Source organism: Oncorhynchus clarkii, chromosome 28, assembly GCF_045791955.1.
Source record: "Oncorhynchus clarkii lewisi isolate Uvic-CL-2024 chromosome 28, UVic_Ocla_1.0, whole genome shotgun sequence".
Classification (NCBI taxonomy): domain Eukaryota; kingdom Metazoa; phylum Chordata; class Actinopteri; order Salmoniformes; family Salmonidae; genus Oncorhynchus; species Oncorhynchus clarkii.
In genome coordinates, this window is record NC_092174.1 from 25,719,582 (window position 1) to 25,739,303 (window position 19,722).

At 43.9% G+C, this 19,722-nt stretch overlaps 1 protein-coding gene across 6 annotated transcripts in view; it reads right to left on the minus strand.

The window, feature by feature from the left end:
• The window catches only part of LOC139387030 (zinc finger protein 521-like), a 174,488-nt gene that overhangs the window by 15,350 nt on the left and 139,416 nt on the right, over positions 1-19,722 (minus strand). For all 6 annotated transcript variants that reach the window (XM_071132997.1, XM_071132996.1, XM_071132992.1 and 3 more), the window contains exon 7: positions 11,755-11,870. In XM_071132997.1, coding sequence (XP_070989098.1) covers positions 11,755-11,870 — 116 coding nt within the window. The remainder of the gene's footprint in view (positions 1-11,754; positions 11,871-19,722) is intronic.

Consider the following 19,722-nt stretch of genomic DNA (forward strand, 5'->3'; position numbering starts at 1 on the left):
ATAGGATGGGCTATTTACAGACTGGCTGTGTAAAGCTGCAGCTATTGGTTAGCTGCTCAGATAGCTGATGTTTAAAGTTAGTGAGGGACATATAAGTCTCCAACTTGAGCAATTTTTGCAATTCGTTCCAGTCATTGGCAGCAGAGAACTGGAAGTATAGACAGCCAAACCTGGTGTTGGCTTTGGGGATGACCAGTGAGATTTACCTGCTGGAGCGCGTGCTACGGGTGGGTGTTGTTATCATGACCAGTGAGCTGAGATAATGCAGAGCTTTACCTAGAAAAGACTTATAGATGGCGACAAATACTGTATGTAGCAAGGGCCAGCCGACGAGAACATACAGGTCGCAGTGGTGGGTGGTATATGGGGCTTTGGTGACAAAACAGATGGCACTGTGATAGACTGCATCCAGTTTGCTGATTAGAGTGTTGGAGGCTATTTTGTAAATGACATCGCCGAAGTCGAGGATCAGTAGGATAGTCAGTTTTACGAGGGTATGTTTGGCAGCGTGAGTGAAGGAGGCTTCCGTCCAGAGTAATGATGCTAGTCGGGCGGGCGGGTGCGGGCAGCGATCCGTTGAAAAGTATGCATTTAGTTTTACTAGCATTTAAGAGCAGTTGGAGGCCACAGAAGGAGAGTTGTATGGCACTGGAGCTCGTTTGGAGGTTTGTTAACACAGTCTCTAAAGAAGGGTCAGATGTATACAGAATGGTATCGTCTGCGTAGAGGTGGATCAGGGAATCACCCGCAGCAAGAGCGACATCGTTGATATATACAGAGAAAAGAGTCGGCCCGAGAATTGAACCCTGTGGTGCCCCTATAGAGACTGCCAGAGGTCCGATTTGACACACGGAACTCTATCTGAGAAGTAGTTGGTGAACCAGGCGAGGCAGTCATTTGAGAAACCAAGGCGGTTGAGTCTGCCGATAAGAATACGGTGATTGACAGAGTCGAAATCCTTGGCCAGGTCGATGAAGACGGCTGCACAGTACTGTCTTTTATCGATGGCAGTTATGATATCGTTTAGTACCTTGAGTGTGGCTGAGGTGCACCTGTGACCAGCTCGGAAACCAGATTTCACAGTGGAGAAGGTACGGTGGGATTCGAAATGGTCAGTGATCTGTTTATTAACTTTTTATGGCTGCAGGGACAGTATTGAGTAGCTTGGATAAATGTTGCCTATATCAAACGGCCTGCTCCTCAGTCATAGTTGCTAATATTTGCATATTATTATTAGTATTAGATAGAAAACACTCTGACGTTTCTAAAACTGTTTGAATGATGTCTGTGAGTATAACAGAACTCATATAGCAGGCAAAAACCTGAGAAATTCCACTTCCTGTTTTTTTTCTGGAGGTGGCAGATTTTCAACCAAGGTCTCATTGAAATTACAGCGAGATATGGATGAGTTTTCACTTCCTACGCCTTCCACTAGATGTCAGCAGTCATTAGAGTCTGATGACTCTAATGTGAAGGGGGGGTCGATTGACACAGGAAATAGTCACCACAGCCATGAGTGGACCATGCTTTCACCAGGCGCGTTCACAGGGGAAGGACTTGCGTTCCACCGCTCATCTGAAGTAATTCTAATTCTCCGGTTGGAACGTTATTCAAGATATATGTAAACAACATTCTAAAGATTGATTCAGTACATTGTTTGACATGTTTCTACTGACTGTTACGGAACTTTTGGACATGACTTTCCAATGACTTTGGAATTGTTTACCAAACGCGCTAACCAAAGTAGCTAATTGGACATAAATAACGGACATTTTCGGAAAAAAATCATTTATTGTGGACCTGGGATTTCTAGGACTGCATTCTGATGAAGTTCATCAAAGGTAAGGAAACATTTTTCATGTATTTTCTGGTTTCTGTTGTCTACAACATGGAGGCTAATTTGGCTACTGTTCTGAGCGCCGTCTCAGATTATTGCATGGGTTGCTTTTTCCACAAACTTTTTTTGAAATCTGACACAGCGGTTGCATTAAGGAGAGGTATATCTATAATTCCATGTGTATAACTTGTATTATCATCTACATTTATGATGAGTATTTCTGTTGAAACGATGTGGCTATGCAAAATCACTTGATGTTTTTGGAACTAGTGACTGACTGCGTGTATTAGTTCCTGACTTCCCTTGCATATCGCGTGGACTATTCGATGCTAGTGCAGTCCGCCACAGGAAGTTTTTGTGCTGGTCGAGGGCAATCAGGTCCTGGAGTGAACCAAGTGCTAAATCTGTTCTTAGTTCTACATTTTTTGAAAGGGGCATGCTTATTTAGGATTGTGAGGAAATTACTTTTAAAGAACGACCAGGCATCCTCTACGGACGGGATGAGGTCAATATCCTTCCAGGATACCCGGGCCAGGGACATTCCCCCGTTATTCACTCAATTCAATTTAACCATCATCTACCACCTTGGGTTCAAGAATGTGAAGACTGACACCCTCTTCGCCTGTATAGTTCCGATGCTACACCATCTGACCCTGAGACCATCCTCCCTACCTCCGGTCTAGCAGCTACACTAGTCTGAGGTATTGAGAGCCGGAGCTTCAAGGCGCAGCGTTCCCAGCCAGACACCGGATGTTCATACCAGATTTGGCCAGGTCCCCGGTCCTGGAATGGGCCCATTGCTCCAAACTCCCCTGTCATCCCGGCTCCCATCAGACATTGGCTTTCATCAGCCAACGTTTTTGGTGGCCCACCATGGTTCCAGACATCTCCTCATTCGTCGCTGCCTGCACTGTGTGCGCACAGAACAAAACTCTGCGGCAAGCTCCAGCTGTCCTCCTTCAACCACTCCCTGTTCATCATCGCCCTTGGTCCCATATATCCCTGGACTTTGTCACCGGTCTCCCTCCATCAGATGGCAACACCACCATGCTTACTGTGGTGGATAGGTTTTCCAAAACTGCACATTTCATTCCCCTTCCCAAGTTACCCTCAGCCAAGAAGACGGCCCAACTTGTGGTGCAGCATGTCTTCCGGATCCATGGACTTCCGGTCAACATGGTCTCTGATCGGGGTCCTGAGTTCTCGTCCAGGTTCTGGAAAGCATTCTGCACCCTCAATGGTTCATTGGCCAGCCTGTGCTCCACGGCCAATCGGAGCGAGCCAATCAGGACCTGGAAACTACTTTTCGCTGCCTCGTCTCTGCCAACCCCACCAGCTGGAGCCAGCAACTTGTGTGGGTGGAGTACGCCCGCAACTCCTTTCCCTGCTCGGCCACTGGACTCTCAATCTTCGAGTGTTCCTTGGGTTACCAGCCCCCCTCTTCCCTGAGCAAGAGGACCCAGATGTTCATTCGCCGCTGTCGGCTTACCTGGAAGAGAGCTTGGTCCGCTCTTCTTTAGACCTCCTCCATGTATCGTCGAGAAATATTCTGAGTACCAAACCATCCACCTCCTGTGTCTGCATCTGGGTCATATCCTGAGTCATGATACTTTTTGAGGTGCAACAGGAGAAGACAGATCCCTTATTGGAGGGCTAGTGTGCTTTGTTCCACCAAATGATAATCATTACCCTGTCTATGTAGACAAGTGAATGGTGCTAGAAACCCACTATGCAGTGAGTGACTGAGGTAGCAAAACAACTGCACAACCACTGGGTTATTATAGAGCCTCATTAAGTGAAGCGACTACAGAGTGGCAAAGAGGGAAGGAGAGAGAGAACAGAGAGAGAGGGAGGGATGGAAAGAGGGAGGGGAGATAGAAATAGGGAGGGAAGGGAGATGGGGAGAAAGAGAAAGGGATATGGAGAGAAAGCAAGAGAGAGAAATGGTGAGAGAGATATATACAGGAATTGAGAGAAGGCAGAGGGAGGGAGATGGGGAGAAAGTAAGAGAGAGAGAGAGAGAGATACATACAGGGATTGAGAGAGAGCAGATGGAGAGGGAGGGAGATGGGGAGAATGAGACAGTGAAAAGAGAGAGATAAAGAAAGCAGTGAGCGAGAGAAAGAGAAAAATCTGAGCTGATTTCTGAGGTGATAGCTACAAACACAGATGCCTTTCCACACTTAAAACATAGACTATGACTAAAGAACCCAATTAAGGATCTTTCTTAGGGGAGCCATCTTGGGAGGGAGATGGTGGGGATGAGTCTTGGTGGGACGTGAGCCCTAGGCTACACACACTAATTAGACTGAGGCAGGGGGTGGAAGGGGGGTAGAGGATGTGAGATCCAAGCCTGTCACTGGGAGGGAGATGGAGTCCATGGAGCTCCAGAGTCCCAGAAACAAAACAAAATTACTCTCACATTTAACTGCTTCCCTTACGCACAAGAGTTTGCATGATGATGCTACAACACAGCACAGCAAACTCACTCATACAATACCCCTCTCTCTGTTCTCTGTCTTTCTCTCCTTTCCTCTCGCTGCTCTAGCTACTTCAGTGACAGAGTGAATTTTAGGAGTAAATTTGAGGCTACTGTTAGATTTGAGTTGAAACTGTGACGCCGACAAAGAACAAATACACTCACATTTACCCACTTGTTTGGAGAGAGTCAGTCAGAATATTCACTTTTAATAGCCACACAATTGGTGTCATGTAACATTTGTACAAAATTAAAATGTCTAATAATTATTGTACATGTTTGAAAACGTATCTGTGAAGAACTGTTTAATCTGACACTGTGAGGACCACTAGCCTCAACAGGGTTTTGTAAAACACGTTTAGAATCAAACATTTGCAGAGTGAATCTCTTTAAACCTGGAATATATTTCTCATGCGGCGTTAATGACAAGCTTCATCAAAGTGTCAGAAAGTGAAATAGAAATACAAATGTGTGTGTGTTAGGGAACAGATCCGATGATGAATTCCAGCACTGAGCATCCCTCCCTCTGTTTGGTTTTAACTTTTCCCTGTAGTACAGCGAGCGGAGGAAGAAGAGAAAGAGAATGCCTCAAAGGCTTCTGGGAGTTTTTGTCATGTTTCCCTCCAGACACTGTGTTCGCATGTACACATCAGATCCACCCTTGGAGGAAGAAACAGAGACACATACTCTACATACACACACACACACACACACACGCACAAACATACACACATACACAAACACACACACATACACAATGCAGTGATAAAATCCTCCTAGGATCATTAGGTTTGTCATGCTGTCTAATTCTGATCCACCTATAGTAGGAAAGTAGAATGCCGAGACTGTGTTACGTCGTCGCCATTCATCTCACAATGTTCACATCCCCTTTTACAGGGCTGGACGACTGTTTGTACAGCGTGTTTGTACATCATTATAGATACATTTAAATATTAATTATAGCGCATCACAAACAAACAGTTGTGCTCTTTTATTCACTTTTATTTTGATGCTCAACTTTTTGAAATAGTGACAGCATTGTGAGCACCTGGGGTGATGAATAGAAGAACGGCTTGTCATTTAAAAAGGTAAAAACAGAAGTTCAAACGCATGTGAAGCTGTCACACTTGGCAAATGAAGATAGTGTATTCTCAAAAAGTGAAATGTAGATCAGCCTCAGAGTGGAAAGTGTTAGGGACATGATGCACTCAAGGTGGGGGCATATTCCAAATGGGCACATTCTAAAATCAATCTTCATGGGAATTATAGTCCCGATGTACCGTGTCAGAATAATGTTTTGCCTCGTTTCAGTTTCTCAACGTCGGCGAGAGACCCAAAAACACAGATAAACATCACTCTCCAAAAAACACTGACAAACTTAACACTAAATAATATAATGTAATATTGTTTAAATAATATTTTGTGTGATGACCGTGTATATTTGGCTCTCACAGACTTTGAGAAATGACCCTAAAATTGTTATCCGATCTACAGTAGAATGGGCTATGCTATTACATATGCTAATGCAATAATATCATTAGTAATACAACAAACCATGGTGATTATTTCTGCTCTATTTCCAAGATATAATCTTTTCTCCCAATTTTGAAGTATTTTCCCCAGACATTATGGATGTCACGACATGCTTCGCTGTTTACACTAACACGGCGACACGCCGGCTAATACATTTCCTTCATTTATTAAAAGCTTGGCAATAATGGCTATCACACACAGAGGAAAAAGGAGGATTTAATTTGTGAGAAGAAGTGCAACATGATACAGACGTGTTCTTGTGACTACTAGCACTCATTACAGCGCTGGCTCTTTGGACCGAGCATTGGCGTCTTTGAAGGAATCATTTTAAAAGACACTCCAATTAAGGTGTGTCCTGCGGGTATCTAAGAAAAGAGGGAGAAGGAGAAGTCCTAGTGTACAAATTGACTACCCACTCACTCCCATCCTCTCCTCTCCTCTCATCTGTCAATTGGAGCAGGACATACATGACTTCCAAGGAATGATATGAAAGTGTAGTATAAAAAAGAGCCCCAGCCAAGAGGAACGAGGGGGAATTTCATCCCAGAAAAAATGTACAAATGTAAGTGGAACTGCAAAATGAACTTCCACTTATAGAAAGATTTAAGCTGTGGCTAATTCACTGCCACCTCCATCAGTTAATATATCTGCCTCATTAACCCAGTGGAATAGTAGAGCATTGTCAGTGACTCAGTGCCTTATGTAATAAGGAAGAGACACATCCACTGAATCTAATACTGAGGAAAGGGGAGAACAAAAACATTTCAGTATGGCCAGTCCTGAGTACCCACAAACCCCTGGCTTGTCCAAACCAGGGTAAGGGCATGGGAGGAAGTAAGAGTACAGTAGATTGGAGGAGAGACTAGAAGAGGATGTGTCTCCTACCCCTATCCTATAGGTGCATGGGTGGTGGACGGTAGGGGGTGGTGGAAGAGAGAGAGAAAATGAGAGAGAGAGAGAATGAAAGAGGGAGAGAAAGAATGAGAGAGAGAATGAGAGAGAAAGAAAGAGAGCGAGAGAGAGAGAGAGAGCGAGTGAGAGAGAGCAGGGAGACCATACTGGAGACCACACCACAGCTAGCCCTGATAGCACCAACACTGAACCATTGGCCCTCCCCATCAGTACCTTATGCAATATCTCCACTCCATATTTTAATGGGATGGGGGAAGGGGAAAGGTGGTGTGTGGAGGTTGGGGATGGGTCACAGGAGGATTCAGGAAACAATGATGGTCTAGGGGAGAGCAGAGTCTCTTCTGGACTGTGGATTCTGGGTCACCGAGGCCCAGGAGTCAGTCAATCTGTCCGGTCCGAGGGGGTGGCCGGGAGGGGGGTCCTGGGAGGGCTGATTAGACGGATGCTCTCCCATCATCCATCTCGACAGGCCGGCAAAAATTGTCTACCCCTCGCAGGGTAGAGTTCACAGGGGGAGGCGGTGTAGGAGAAGGGGGGAGGCGGTGGGGGAGAGGGGAGTGGCCCTGCATACCAGTCACAGCCTTTGGTCTGTTTCAGGGAATCTCAGCAGCAAATTAATAAAATATCGTTGCTGCTTCCCTTTACCTGCCTACCATGGCAGACAGCTCTCCCTCTCCTCTAGTCTCTCCCCCATGCCTGCTTCCCCTATTCTCTCTCCCCCCTGCCTGCAGTAACCCCCTGACCTCTCTGACTACAGTGAGAGATGAGGAGTCGAGGTAGCCAGAGTGTCTGTGTGTAGGAGGAGAGAGAAACTCAAAACTCCAGGTAGACCAGGCAGAGAGAGAAGCAACATCTATCTCCTCATTGCTGGATGACAGCTTCACTACAAAGAGATTGACAAATATCTTCACCATGTTAGGGAGACATTTTTGAGTAGTGATATAAAAACCAACATCCCAAAACAAACAACTCGTATACGGTACATAAACTTTGACGAGCAGTATGCCGCATTATGGATCCAGTAGAAAAGAGACATCTACAGTTGAAGTCAGAAGTCTACATACACTTAGGTTGGAGTTATTAAAACTCGTTTTTCAACCACTCCACACATTTCTTGTTAACAAACTATAGTTTTGGCAAGGTGGTTAGGACTTTCTACTTTGTGCATGACACATGTAATTTCTCCAACAACTGTTTACAGAGATTATTTCACTTACAATTCACTGTATCACAATTCCAGTGGGTCAGAAGTTTACACACACTAAGTTGACTGTGCCTATAAACAGCTTTCAAAATTCCAGAAAATGATGTCATGGCTTTAGAAGCTTCTGATAGGCTAATTGACATTATTTGAGTCAATTGGAGGTGTACCTGTGGATGTATTTCAAGGCCTACCTTCAAACTCAGTACCTCTTTGCTTGACATCATGGGAAAATCAAAAGAAATCTGCCAAGACATCAGAAAAACAATTGTAGACCTCCACAAGTCTGGTTCACCCTTGGAAGCAATTTCAAAATGCCTCATCTATACAAACAATAGTACGTATAAACACAATGGGACAACGCAGCCGTCATACCGCTCAGTAAGGAGACGCGGTCTGTCTCCTAGAGATGAACGAACTTTGGTGCGAAAGTACAAATCAATCCCAGAACAACAGCAAAGGACCTTGTGAAGATGCTGGAGGAAGCTGGTACAAAATGACCCCAAACATACTTCCAAAGTTGTGGCAAAATGGCTTAACTTCTTATGGCTGGGGGCAGTATTGAGTAGCTTGGATGAATAAGGTGCCCAGAGTAAACTGCCTGCTCCTCAGTCCCAGTTGCTAATATATGCATATTATTAGTACATTTGGATAGAAAACACTCTGAAGTTTCTAAAACTGTTTTAATGATGTCTGTGAGTATAACAGAACTCATATGGCAGGCAAAAACCTGAGAAAGAATCCAAACAGGAAGTGGGAAATCTGAGGTTGGTAGATTTTCAACTCAGCCCCTATCGAATACACAGTGGGATATTGGTCAAGTTGCACTTCCTAAGGCTTCCACTAGATGTCAACCGTCTTTAGAAACTTGTTTGAGGCTTCTACGCGCTAACAAAAGTAGCTATTTGGAAGAAATTATGGACATTATCGAACAAATCAAACATTTATGGTGGAATTAGGATTCCTGGGAGTGCATTCTGATGAAGATCATCAAAGGTAAGTGAATATTTATAATGTTATTTCTGATTTCTCTTGACTCCAACATGGCGGATATATGTAAATGTTTTCTGAGTGCCGTTCTCAGATTATTGCATGATTTGCTTTTTCTGTAAAGCTTTTTTGAAATCTGACACAGCGGTTGCATTAAGGAGAAGTATATATATAATTCCATGTATAACACTTGTATTTTCATCAACATTTATGATGAGTATTTCTGTAAATTGATGTGGCTATGCAAAATCACTGGATGTTTTTGGAACTTCTGAACATAACGAGTCAATGTATACTCAGATTTTTTTAAATATAAATATGAACTTTCTCAAACAAAACATACATGTATTGTGTAACATGAAGTCCTATGAGTGTCATCTGATGAAGATCATCAAAGGTTAGTGATTAATTTTATCTCTATTTGTGCTTTTTGTGACTCCTCTCTTTGGCTGGAAAATGACTGTGTTTTTCTGTGGCTTGGTAGTGACCTAACATAATAATTTGTGGTGCTTTCGCTGTAAAGCCTTTTTGAAATCAGACACTGTGGCTGGATTAATGAGAATGTTTACTTTAAAATGGTGTAAAATACTTGTATGCTTGAGGAATTTAAATTATGAGATTTTTGTTGTTTTTCAATTTGGCGCCCTGCACTTTCACTGGCTGTTGTCATATCGATCCCGTTAACGGGATTTCAGCCCTAAGAGTTAAATGTATTTAGCTGAGGTGTATGTAAACTTCCGACTTCAACTGTATATTCTAGAAACATTGAAAACACGTGTCTTCATTATTAAAAATAAGGAACTCCAGGAGGAGTCAGTGGATGGTCTTGGTGTTAATAAACTGCTTGTGTATCTTATATAATGTGAATGTATGTAATGCTGTGTTCTGAATGCATGTTTAAGTGTGATAAGCCTGTGTGTGTGTGTGTGTGTGTGTGTGTGTGTGTGTGTGTGTGTGTGTGTGTGTGTGTGTGTGTGTGTGTGTGTGTGTGTGCGTGCATGTGTGTGTTTGAGCATGTGCGCACACGTGTGTGTGTCTATGTGCGTATGCACCCACTTGGGGTTGCTTCAAGAACATGCCATGGCACAGGTTGAATTTGATGATGATCTTATCCCCTATGCTCAATACATGCTCTCCTTTTCACAACCCTCTGCTCCACAACAAAGTGCCATAGATCTTTCATGTTTGCTCTCCATCTCTTCACAAAGGGTGTAAAACAATATAAGCATGAAACAACACCTCCGGGAGCTGGATCCCAAAACATGTCAGAGTAAAAAGTAGGAAAAACATCCCCAGGTTATTTGAGATTGTTTACAGGTACTTGTAACAACCCTGGCTATAGCGAAAACACTCCAAACACTCGTTCCAATGAGAGATGAAGTGGGATAAATCAGATGCTGTTTGCCATGTTGTGTAGAGAGATAGAGAACACACACAAGACGTGTTAGTTAAACACAATACTTTTTAGTTACTAATAACCTTGTCCTCCATGAGGAACCTGTATGTTGGTGGGTGGTGCATCAACACTTATTTTATTCATGCTGGTCTGTTCTGTAGACTCAACTGACCGGTAGATAATAATCACATTCACCTTCCTCCTGGCACACCATGGATATGTGTTTACTGGCTGAATCTCAATATGAACTGTCTGATCAATGCTAAGCTAAAACCTTGGATTCACCCTTCCATCTGCTGGCTCGATGCTAATACTGAGCTAGCGCCACCAATCTGTGTAAGTGGTGGTTGGGGTTAGAGGTCAGTAGTATGATGCTCAGTACACTCTTAGAAAAGAAGGTGCGATCTAGAACCGAAAAGGATTCTTTGGCTGTCCCCATAGGATAACCCTTTGAGTAACCCCTTTTGGTTTCAGGTATAACTATTTTGGGTTCCATTTAGAACCCTATCTACATGGAACCCAAAAGAGTTCTCCCTGGAATCAAAACGTATTCTATCTGGAACCAAAAAAGGTTCTCATATGAGGACAGCCGCAGAACCCTTTTGGAACCCTTTTTCCAAGAGTGTACTAGCGGGTTTCACAAGGTGCTTGGACATTTGAACACTATAATTGTCTCTACTCAGATGGCTATATTCATATATGTTAGGGTTCTTAGTTCTCAACTATGAGAGATACAAGAAGTACTGATAGAAAATAAAATATTTGTACAAGGAACTAGGAAAGATGTGGCATGCCCTGCCAGGGTACAATTCCCCCAAATATGATCGAGCTGCTTAAAAACAACAAGTTGACGACTGAAATTATTTAATTTTGTTTAAGTACTCTGAGGATAGTGGGAAGAGATGGCTTGCAAATGGATTATCTCTACAACGTTGAACGTTTCAAAGAGTCCAAATTCTAACTTTGTTGAAGGGCAGATTTGGCATCCCTACAGTCACAGATCATATTTAGCTATGAGTGCCTCCTCTGTGATTACGAGGCTGGGAGTTGCTGGCATATTATTGACTGAACTGTGTTTTTTCTCTGCACAGTATAGTTAATACTCCCCAAAAAGCACATTCTCCTAATCCTTCTAATTCTAGATATGTAAGGTCTAATAAGCAAATCAAATCATTCTATATCTGTTGATCACAAATTAGTTTGGAAACCAACTGGGGTAATTCTGTCTGAGTCTCCCAGTCTCAACCGGAACAAAGAGGAGGCAAAGTGTAATGTGTGTATGTGTGTGTGCTCCTGCTTGCATGTGTTTGTGAGTGAGTGTGTGAGTGAGTGAGTGAGTGAGTGAGTGAGTGAGTGTGCGTGTGCTTGGTGTTGGTGACCACTACCAGGGCTAAGTTTGGGTTTACCTGTAGCTCGGTCTGGAAGAAGAACTTCTGTGGGCACGGGGAGCAGTCGTATATCTTATCCTCCTGGCCATGGGCTGAGAAGATGTGTTGCTGGAGCTTGCTGGCCTGGACAAATACTATAGACAGAGTGAGGGAGAGAGAGAGAGGGAGAGAGGGAGAGAGGGGGAGAGAGAGGGACAGAGAGAGGGACAGAGAGAGAGGGAGAGAGGGAGAGAGAGAGAGCGAGAGAGAGAGGGAGAGAGGGAGAAGGAGAGAGGGAGAGAGAGAGAGACAGAGAGAGAGGGAGAGGGAGAGAGGGAGAGAGAGAGGGACAGAGAGAGAGGGGCAGAGAGAGAGGGAGAGAAAGAGGAAAAACAAAAATTAGTTTCTTTTTTGAAATCATAGTAAAATATTTAAAATGTTGCTAACAAAACAAATACAGCTATCAGGAAATAACGGCAAATGCAAAATAAACCACAATTAAATAGGCTAAATGAAACAGAAACAAAAAAGAGAAACAAATGATTGTAAAGCCAATATATATATATGCGTCGACAATAGCTAGGAAAACGCACTAAATCCGGGCACCTGAATATGTTGTATGGACAATAAAGGACATTATGATGATGTCAGTAATTAAGAAAAAAATAAGTGAACTTTGATAGGCTTTGATTGACCTGGCTGTGCTGCTACAGTACAGTGAGCTAGGACATAATGTTATGAGAATAATGATGATCTTTATTTAGGAATACTGTGGGGACAACAAACTAGAAAATAAACAACCACAGAAGAAATTGGCATTGCTTCGTGCAAAACATGGCCTCCATTACTCTACATCGCTAATGATATTGACAATATAAATATTCATGCAGATGCACTATTTATTTATGCAGACTAAGACTACAGTCACTATGATATAAACACATACACGCATACAACTTGCCTAGCACTTAAAATATATAAATATATACTATGCATTTGTGCTTTAATTAAGCCATAGATAGTCCACGTTGCTACAGAAGACTAGGGAGATGGGTGTATGCGTGTGTGCTTGTCTGTGTAATTTGTGTGTGTGTGTGTTTGTGAGTGTGTGAGTGTGTGTGCGTGTGTCTCTTCTGTGTTCTCAGAGGGGCACTTCAAACATGGCGTTTGTTATCCCAGACCCCTGTGCTTTAAGGAAGTACGTACAGACTGCTTCCGAAAAGTTACCATGTGGGGCCAGGCTTCATTTGAATTTCTCAAAATAACTTTTCTCTTAATGCATGCACCGCCTGGGCTGAGGGGCTGAGGCCCGCAGGGAGGTGAATGAAAAGCAGCCGCTAAAGGTGAGGTGTCTATTTGAGAGCACTTTGGGGTCGCTTCAGCCCATTTGCCCCTGATGGGAGCCACACTGCAGCGCACGGGCGCATGGCGGAGCTCGCAACATCAACATGTCCCAATTTGAGTGCACCAGGGAGAGCTGATATTAATTATTGAGCTGTATATGCCTGAGGCTCACTTAGCTCCGGCAAACAGACACCAGGATGGCCGCCACCTACGGTCCTTAAATATATATTTTTAAATAAACGTTTATATATCTCCAGCTCGCGCTTTACATCCAGAGTGACAGACACTGCCTGGCTACTAATATCTCAGTGACAGCTGTCTGTGATACACAACTAAACTAAACACCGTGTTGAACACTGATATGAACAAAGTCACACTAATGAACCAACAAACAATGCTACAGCTATGGTATTGGTTATGGCACACTTTTAAAAACACAAGGACAAACAGACAGAGATAGAGACAGCTTGCTGGATATTCTATTCACAACAGCCTTGTTGTATCCCAAGGTTAACTACAACATGAGAATATCCAACGCTTTAACTATACAACTACTTTGTTCTAAGAGGCTACAATGATTGTGGCTTTGATTGTGTTTTTCACATATTTAAAAAAACTGAAAATAGGCTTGCAGACAATAGCTGTTTTTTTAAAGCCATGGTGTTGTCTGTCTGCTCTGCATAGAAACAGGTCAAACCAACAACAGTGAGTTATAATTTTTGGACTGGGAGGCAGAGAAATCCCTACGACAAAAAAAAAGCTTCAAGACTGGGAGGCATCACTACAGACCCAGGTTTGATCCCGGGCAGCATCACAACCGGCCGTGATCGGGAGACCCATCGGCCGGCGCACAATTGGCCCAGCGTCATCCGGGTTAGGGGACTTTACAAGTAGGCCGTCATTATAAATAAGAATTTGTTCTTAAGTGACTTCCCTAGTTATAAATAAACACTTTCATCTGGGGGATGGGTTGCAAATCCCACACCGGCCTACCTACAATACAGTACACAAGAGAGGTGTCAGGTGAGCTCCTCATATCATGATGTTAACATGTCTTCTGACCTTGTTCATACATCAATATTCAGTGGGTTGAAGTCATTGGTACGTTTGTACCAATCCTTGAAACATATCTCTGGCAAATATGCATTCACAGCTTGATCATCAGAAATTGAAACACTATGAGTAAAAACACCCAGTGGGCTATTAGGGGAGTGTTGTCTAACTTTTTATTTAGCTTTTATAATGCATTTTCCCCCAGGTTCACATTCACTAAATGTGCAGGTTTTACTATATAATTTCTTCCATTGTAAACAAATGTCCTAATCTGCTTGCATGCACCTCCCCTATATCAAGATGTTTTGGAGGTTCCATTATGCACTGCACTTCTCCACATACTAACTATACCACAGGCCAATATAGTCTACCAGTCAAACTGTCTATCCTGCCCTCTATCTACCTTTCAAAGTGACAATAGTGGTAGGTAGATAGTTTGTCCAGATCTGCAATATGCTAACTAACAATGATACCGCACGTAAAATCATGTGATTTGAATATTTCATTCCATTAATTCAATTTGGATCAGTTGTGGGTCTACTCTGGACAGTTAATAAGGCATATAAAGACACAATACCAGGCCAGTCTGGCCGTATTTTAAGACCTGAGATACGCTGTCTGTTGCGGATCATCATTCTCCTAAGTCGTGCTATAAAAATGTGGCCACATATGTTCCCAACAGGCCCAGTTGTTCAGGAAAGCGTCATGCGTGCTCTGCCTCTGAGCAGCTATTCCTCGCGCACCTAGAACCTAACACTTCAATATAGCCTAAATATTTGTAATTTATCTTTTAAAATGTATTACCTTTTAGGGGAGACAGGTAGCATAAAGTTAAGAGTGTTTAGCCAGTAACCAAAAGGTTGCTGGTTTGAATCCCTGAGCCGGCAAGGTGGAAAAATCTGCATTTCTGCCCTTGAGCAAGGCAGTTAACCCCCAACAACACCTGCTCCCCAGACGCTAATGACATGGGTGTCGATTAAGGCAGCCCCCTTCACTTCTCTGATTCAGAGGGGTTGGGTTAAATTCAGTTGAATGCATTCAGTTGTGCAACGGACTAGGTGACCCCTTTCCATAAACACAACGTTTAATCTGATTAAGCTACTTCAAAAGTCTCCTGTAGGCTACATGTGTACTTTCGTTCAAAATATAATTCAGGCATCCAACCTGTCCAGATTGTGGTGTTAAAAACGCAAATCATGACGTTGAAGCACCCAAAGTCAGTATGCTTTGCTTATTGGTTGTGGTGCGTTGGCACAGAAACTGTTGGTGTAACATTTGTTGCATATATAATTATAAATATAACATCAAAATGTTGAAAATCTGATTTACACCTAGCTGATCATTGTCTACATCTGGCTCAGATCATACTGTGGGTCTAATGAAACAGGCCGGGAGAGGTGTGGTGGTCGGCGAACCCTCAATCTTCTGGCCCATAGCCTTGTGTGTAATCGACTGTGCCACAAAAGCATGCCGAAGTGGCAAAGTCAATATCCATATTTATACACACAGCGTCACTAAAGTTATTGTTATTTGTGGTCGGAAACATTAATTTGAGTTAATCTTATGAGGGGGAGGGTGTTCAAAAATGTTTTACAGGACAAGGCGAGGGCTGTGCAAAAATATTTTTAACATTGGGGAAGTGGGCACATTTTTTTATGACACTGAGTTTTGGCACCTCGCGTTTAGAACTGTCCCTATTAATGGCTACACAGGGCCATAGTAATAGCAGAGAGAGGAAGCAAGATACAGAGCAAGAAACTGAGAGGCAGGGAAAGAGACGGGGAGAGAGAGACAATGAAAGAGAGGGAGAGAGAGAGACAGGGGAAGAAAGGGAAAGAGAGAGACAGGGAAAGAGAGGGAGAGAGAGAGACAGGGAAAGAGAGGGAGCGAGAGACACAGGGAAAGAGAGGGAAAGAGAGAGACAGGGAAAAAGAGGGAGAGAGAGACAGGGAAAGAGAGGCCTAGAGAGAGACAGGGAAAGAGAGGGCGAGAGAGAGACAGGGAAAGAGAGGGAGAGAGAGAGAGACAAGGAAAGAGAGAGACAGGGAAACAGAGGGCGAGAGAGAGACAGGGAAAGAGAGGGAGAGAGAGAGACAGGGAAAGAGGGAGAGAGAGAGAGAAATAGAGGGAGAGAGAGAGAGAAAGAGAGGGAGAGAGAGAGACAGGGAAAGACAGGGAAAGAGAGAGACAGGGAAAGAGAGGGCGAGAGAGAGACAGGGAAAGAGGGGGAGAGAGAGAGACAGGGAAAGAGAGGGAGAGAGAGAGAGACAAGGAAAGAGAGGGAGAGAGAGACAAGGAAAGAGAGAGACAGGGAAAAAGAGGGAAAGAGAGAGACAGGGAAAGAGAGGGCGAGAGAGAGACAGGGAAAGAGAGGGCGAGAGAGAGACAGGGAAAGAGAGGGAGAGATAGAGACAGGGAAAGAGAGGGAGAGAGAGAGAGACAAGGAAAGAGAGGGAGAGAGAGACAAGGAAAGAGAGGGAGCGAGAGAGACATGGAAAGAGAGGGAAAGAGAGAGACAGGGAAAGAGAGGGAGAGAGAGAGAGAAAAAGAGGGAGAGAGAGACAGGGAAAGAGAGGGAGAGAGAGACAGGGAACGAGAGGGAAAGAGAGAGACAGGGTAAGAGAGGGAGAGAGAGAGACAGGGAAAGAGAGGGCGAGAGAGAGACAGGGAAAGAGAGGGTGAGAGAGGGACAGGGAAAGAGAGGGAGAGATAGAGACAGGGAAAGAGAGGGAGAGAGAGAGAGACAAGGAAAGAGAGGGAGAGAAAGACAAGGAAAGAGAGGGAGCGAGAGAGACATGGAAAGAGAGGGAAAGAGAGAGACAGGGAAAGAGAGGGAGAGAGAGAGAGAAAGAGAGGGAGAGAGAGAGACAGGGAAAGAGAGGGAGAGAGAGACAGGGAACGAGAGGGAAAGAGAGAGACAGGGTAAGAGAGGGAGAGAGAGAGACAGGGAAAGAGAGGGAGAGAGAGACAGGGAAAGAGAGGGAGAGAGAGAGAGACAGGGAAAGAGAGGGAAAGAGAGAGACATGGAAAGAGAGGGAAAGAGAGAGACAGGGAAAAAGAGGGAGAGAGAGACAGGGAAAGAGAGGGAGAGAGAAAGACAGGGAATAGAGGGAGAGAGAGAGAGAGAGTGGAAAAAACGAGTGTGTGCGAAAGAGAGCGAGCGAGTGCGAGAGAGAGCGAGGAATACGACTTTGTGGACTTTTCTGGCTGTGTGAGTGGAGGCCGAATGAGTGAACAGGTCTGGGGCTGGTCTGAGCTGAGGCGGCGGGGCAGAGGGGCCAAGGTCTCCTGGCTGTCGGGGATATTAAGCCCTCTGATTAGATCTCAGGGGCCTCCACCATGGCAGACGTCTCCTTTACTACGGGCCTCAGCACGGGCCCCAACTCATCTTTATTTTGGCAGGGTGGACGGTGCTCTCTGCAGGCTGTCTCTCTTTCTCACTCTCTCTGAACATACATCACCAATACTAAGCTGTTTGTGGGGGAAAAGTTGATCCTGCTTTTATTCTCCCTTTCATCTTTTTTATGTATTTATTTATCTGTTTTATTTACTTGTGTTTCACACCCAGGAGTTCATGATAGAACAGCTATAGATTTTCCAGCAACGTGATTCAGTACTCTCAGATTGATGTAATTTCATTGTTAGTAATAAGCTTAATTTGGGATGCTATTTTTAAACTTTTGTTTGATACAACAACAGAAGAGACTGGCAGTTCATGGAAGGAATGGAAGGAATGGACTACAGAAATCACTTTCTATTTCCAATAAAAGACAAAGAACATCCTGGAGTTTTGTGACATTCTTTCACCTACTGTGACAAAAGGGGGGAACACCCACAACACTTTCTCCTGTTTTGTTTGTCTTAATATTCCCAATCACATTTTCCCTGGCAGCCCCTCGCAGCCGCTCCTAATGGTGCGGGAAGAGCAGACACTCCTAGCTGCAGGCTCCCCCACTTCTGAAACCTGTCAAAGCTGTCCTGGGAGAGTCAGCCTCACGCTATCTCCTCATCCAGGGGCTTATGGACCTCTTTGCTTTCCTCTCCTCTCCTCTCCTCGCTTCCACTCCCATTTACCCTCCTTCCGTTCCCCAGCTTTCTTCCCCTTCTCCTCCCTCTCTCCATGGAATATGAAAATGTATGTCATTTTTGTTTTGTTTTTAAAGGTTAATAGATGATGTTATTATGAAAACATTATGAGGTCAACAGTTTACCTAGAATATGTTTGATGTTTATACATTGTACGTTGTGTGGAAAATGTCCAAATCAAAGAGAATGTTTTGGTAAAGATGAAATGTGAAGTTAGTTGTCTAAAATTGGATTTTAATCAAATCTAGACCTTGCCCATAACTTGGTACGCCCAGAGAAGGGCCCTAAAGGCGGTTACGCCCACTTCTGACCCGAGGGTATAAAACCTGTGAGTAAAGAGTTTATAGATTAGACTACGTGACCCAAGCTGCAGCCGAGGTCTAAAAGTCAACTAACCCAAAACGCAACACGTTTGAAGACAAATAAATATTTTTCTACCCAAGCTATGGATAAGTAGCTGTGTCTAAGCGGGTGAATTCAAGTCGAACCACCTAGCCTCCATCTCCCATCGAATCGTGGTATCTACACTGTTTCATTCCAACGCTGTGAGCTCTGAGCTACAGAGCTGTCTGTCCTCAGAAGACCCCTTCCATAGCAAGGGTGAAGGAACAGGCTCCTGAGCCAAAAGGACACTGACATCGTGAGGACAACCAAAGAGTTGCGCCGGAGAAGTGCGTCATTGAGCAGCCTGAACGGTCCACGCGGAGAATCCACAGAGACCTTCCCCACGTAATTACATCCGTATATTCTGACCCATAAGAGCAGCAGTTTGGGGCAAGGCTAGGGTTAGAATAAGCATAGCTGACAAATTCACCCAAATGTATATTTCTCTCGTGTACTTTCTCTTTTCTCTCTCTTTTAAATCCCCATTTTGGGTAACACGCGCCATAGTGTGTTGGCCCGTTATACTAAGTTCTAATCAATAGCCTAGAATGTGTTTTTGTGTATGTGTATCTTTTATCATCATTTTAGCTTTCTAGTAAATAAATCATCAACTAAGATTGGTGTGGTACAAACTCATTGGTGAGACCCGGGTCCGTGCAGATTGACGGGCTATACGACGTTCAGAACGAGACTGTAGAGGTAACTGATTAATTAGCGCCTGTAAAATCGATATTCGGATAGTCTTTGAGTTAATTTGGGAAATAGAAACTCAATAAAAACATATTTTCCCATGGTGCCGCAGGTTAATGAGTTAATAATTACTTGATTCAGTTAATCACGCAATTAGAAACTTTTAATAATTTGATGAGCAACAGTCATCACATTAACTAATACAACGTCACAACATATTGGCGCCCCCTGTGAGGATTCTAAAATAGGACTAGGCCGCACTGTTGGGTTAATTCTATACCAATTGTGTAGCAAGATACATATATACCATTAATAGCTATAGGCAGGACTAGTGCGGGAGAGAAGCGTGTGTGTGTGTGACGTTCAATTTCACCCAGATACTGGTCGGGAGAGTACCACCCTGTGGTATTTCTCACGAAAGCCAGGGTGTAGGGGGGGTCTACTGAATGC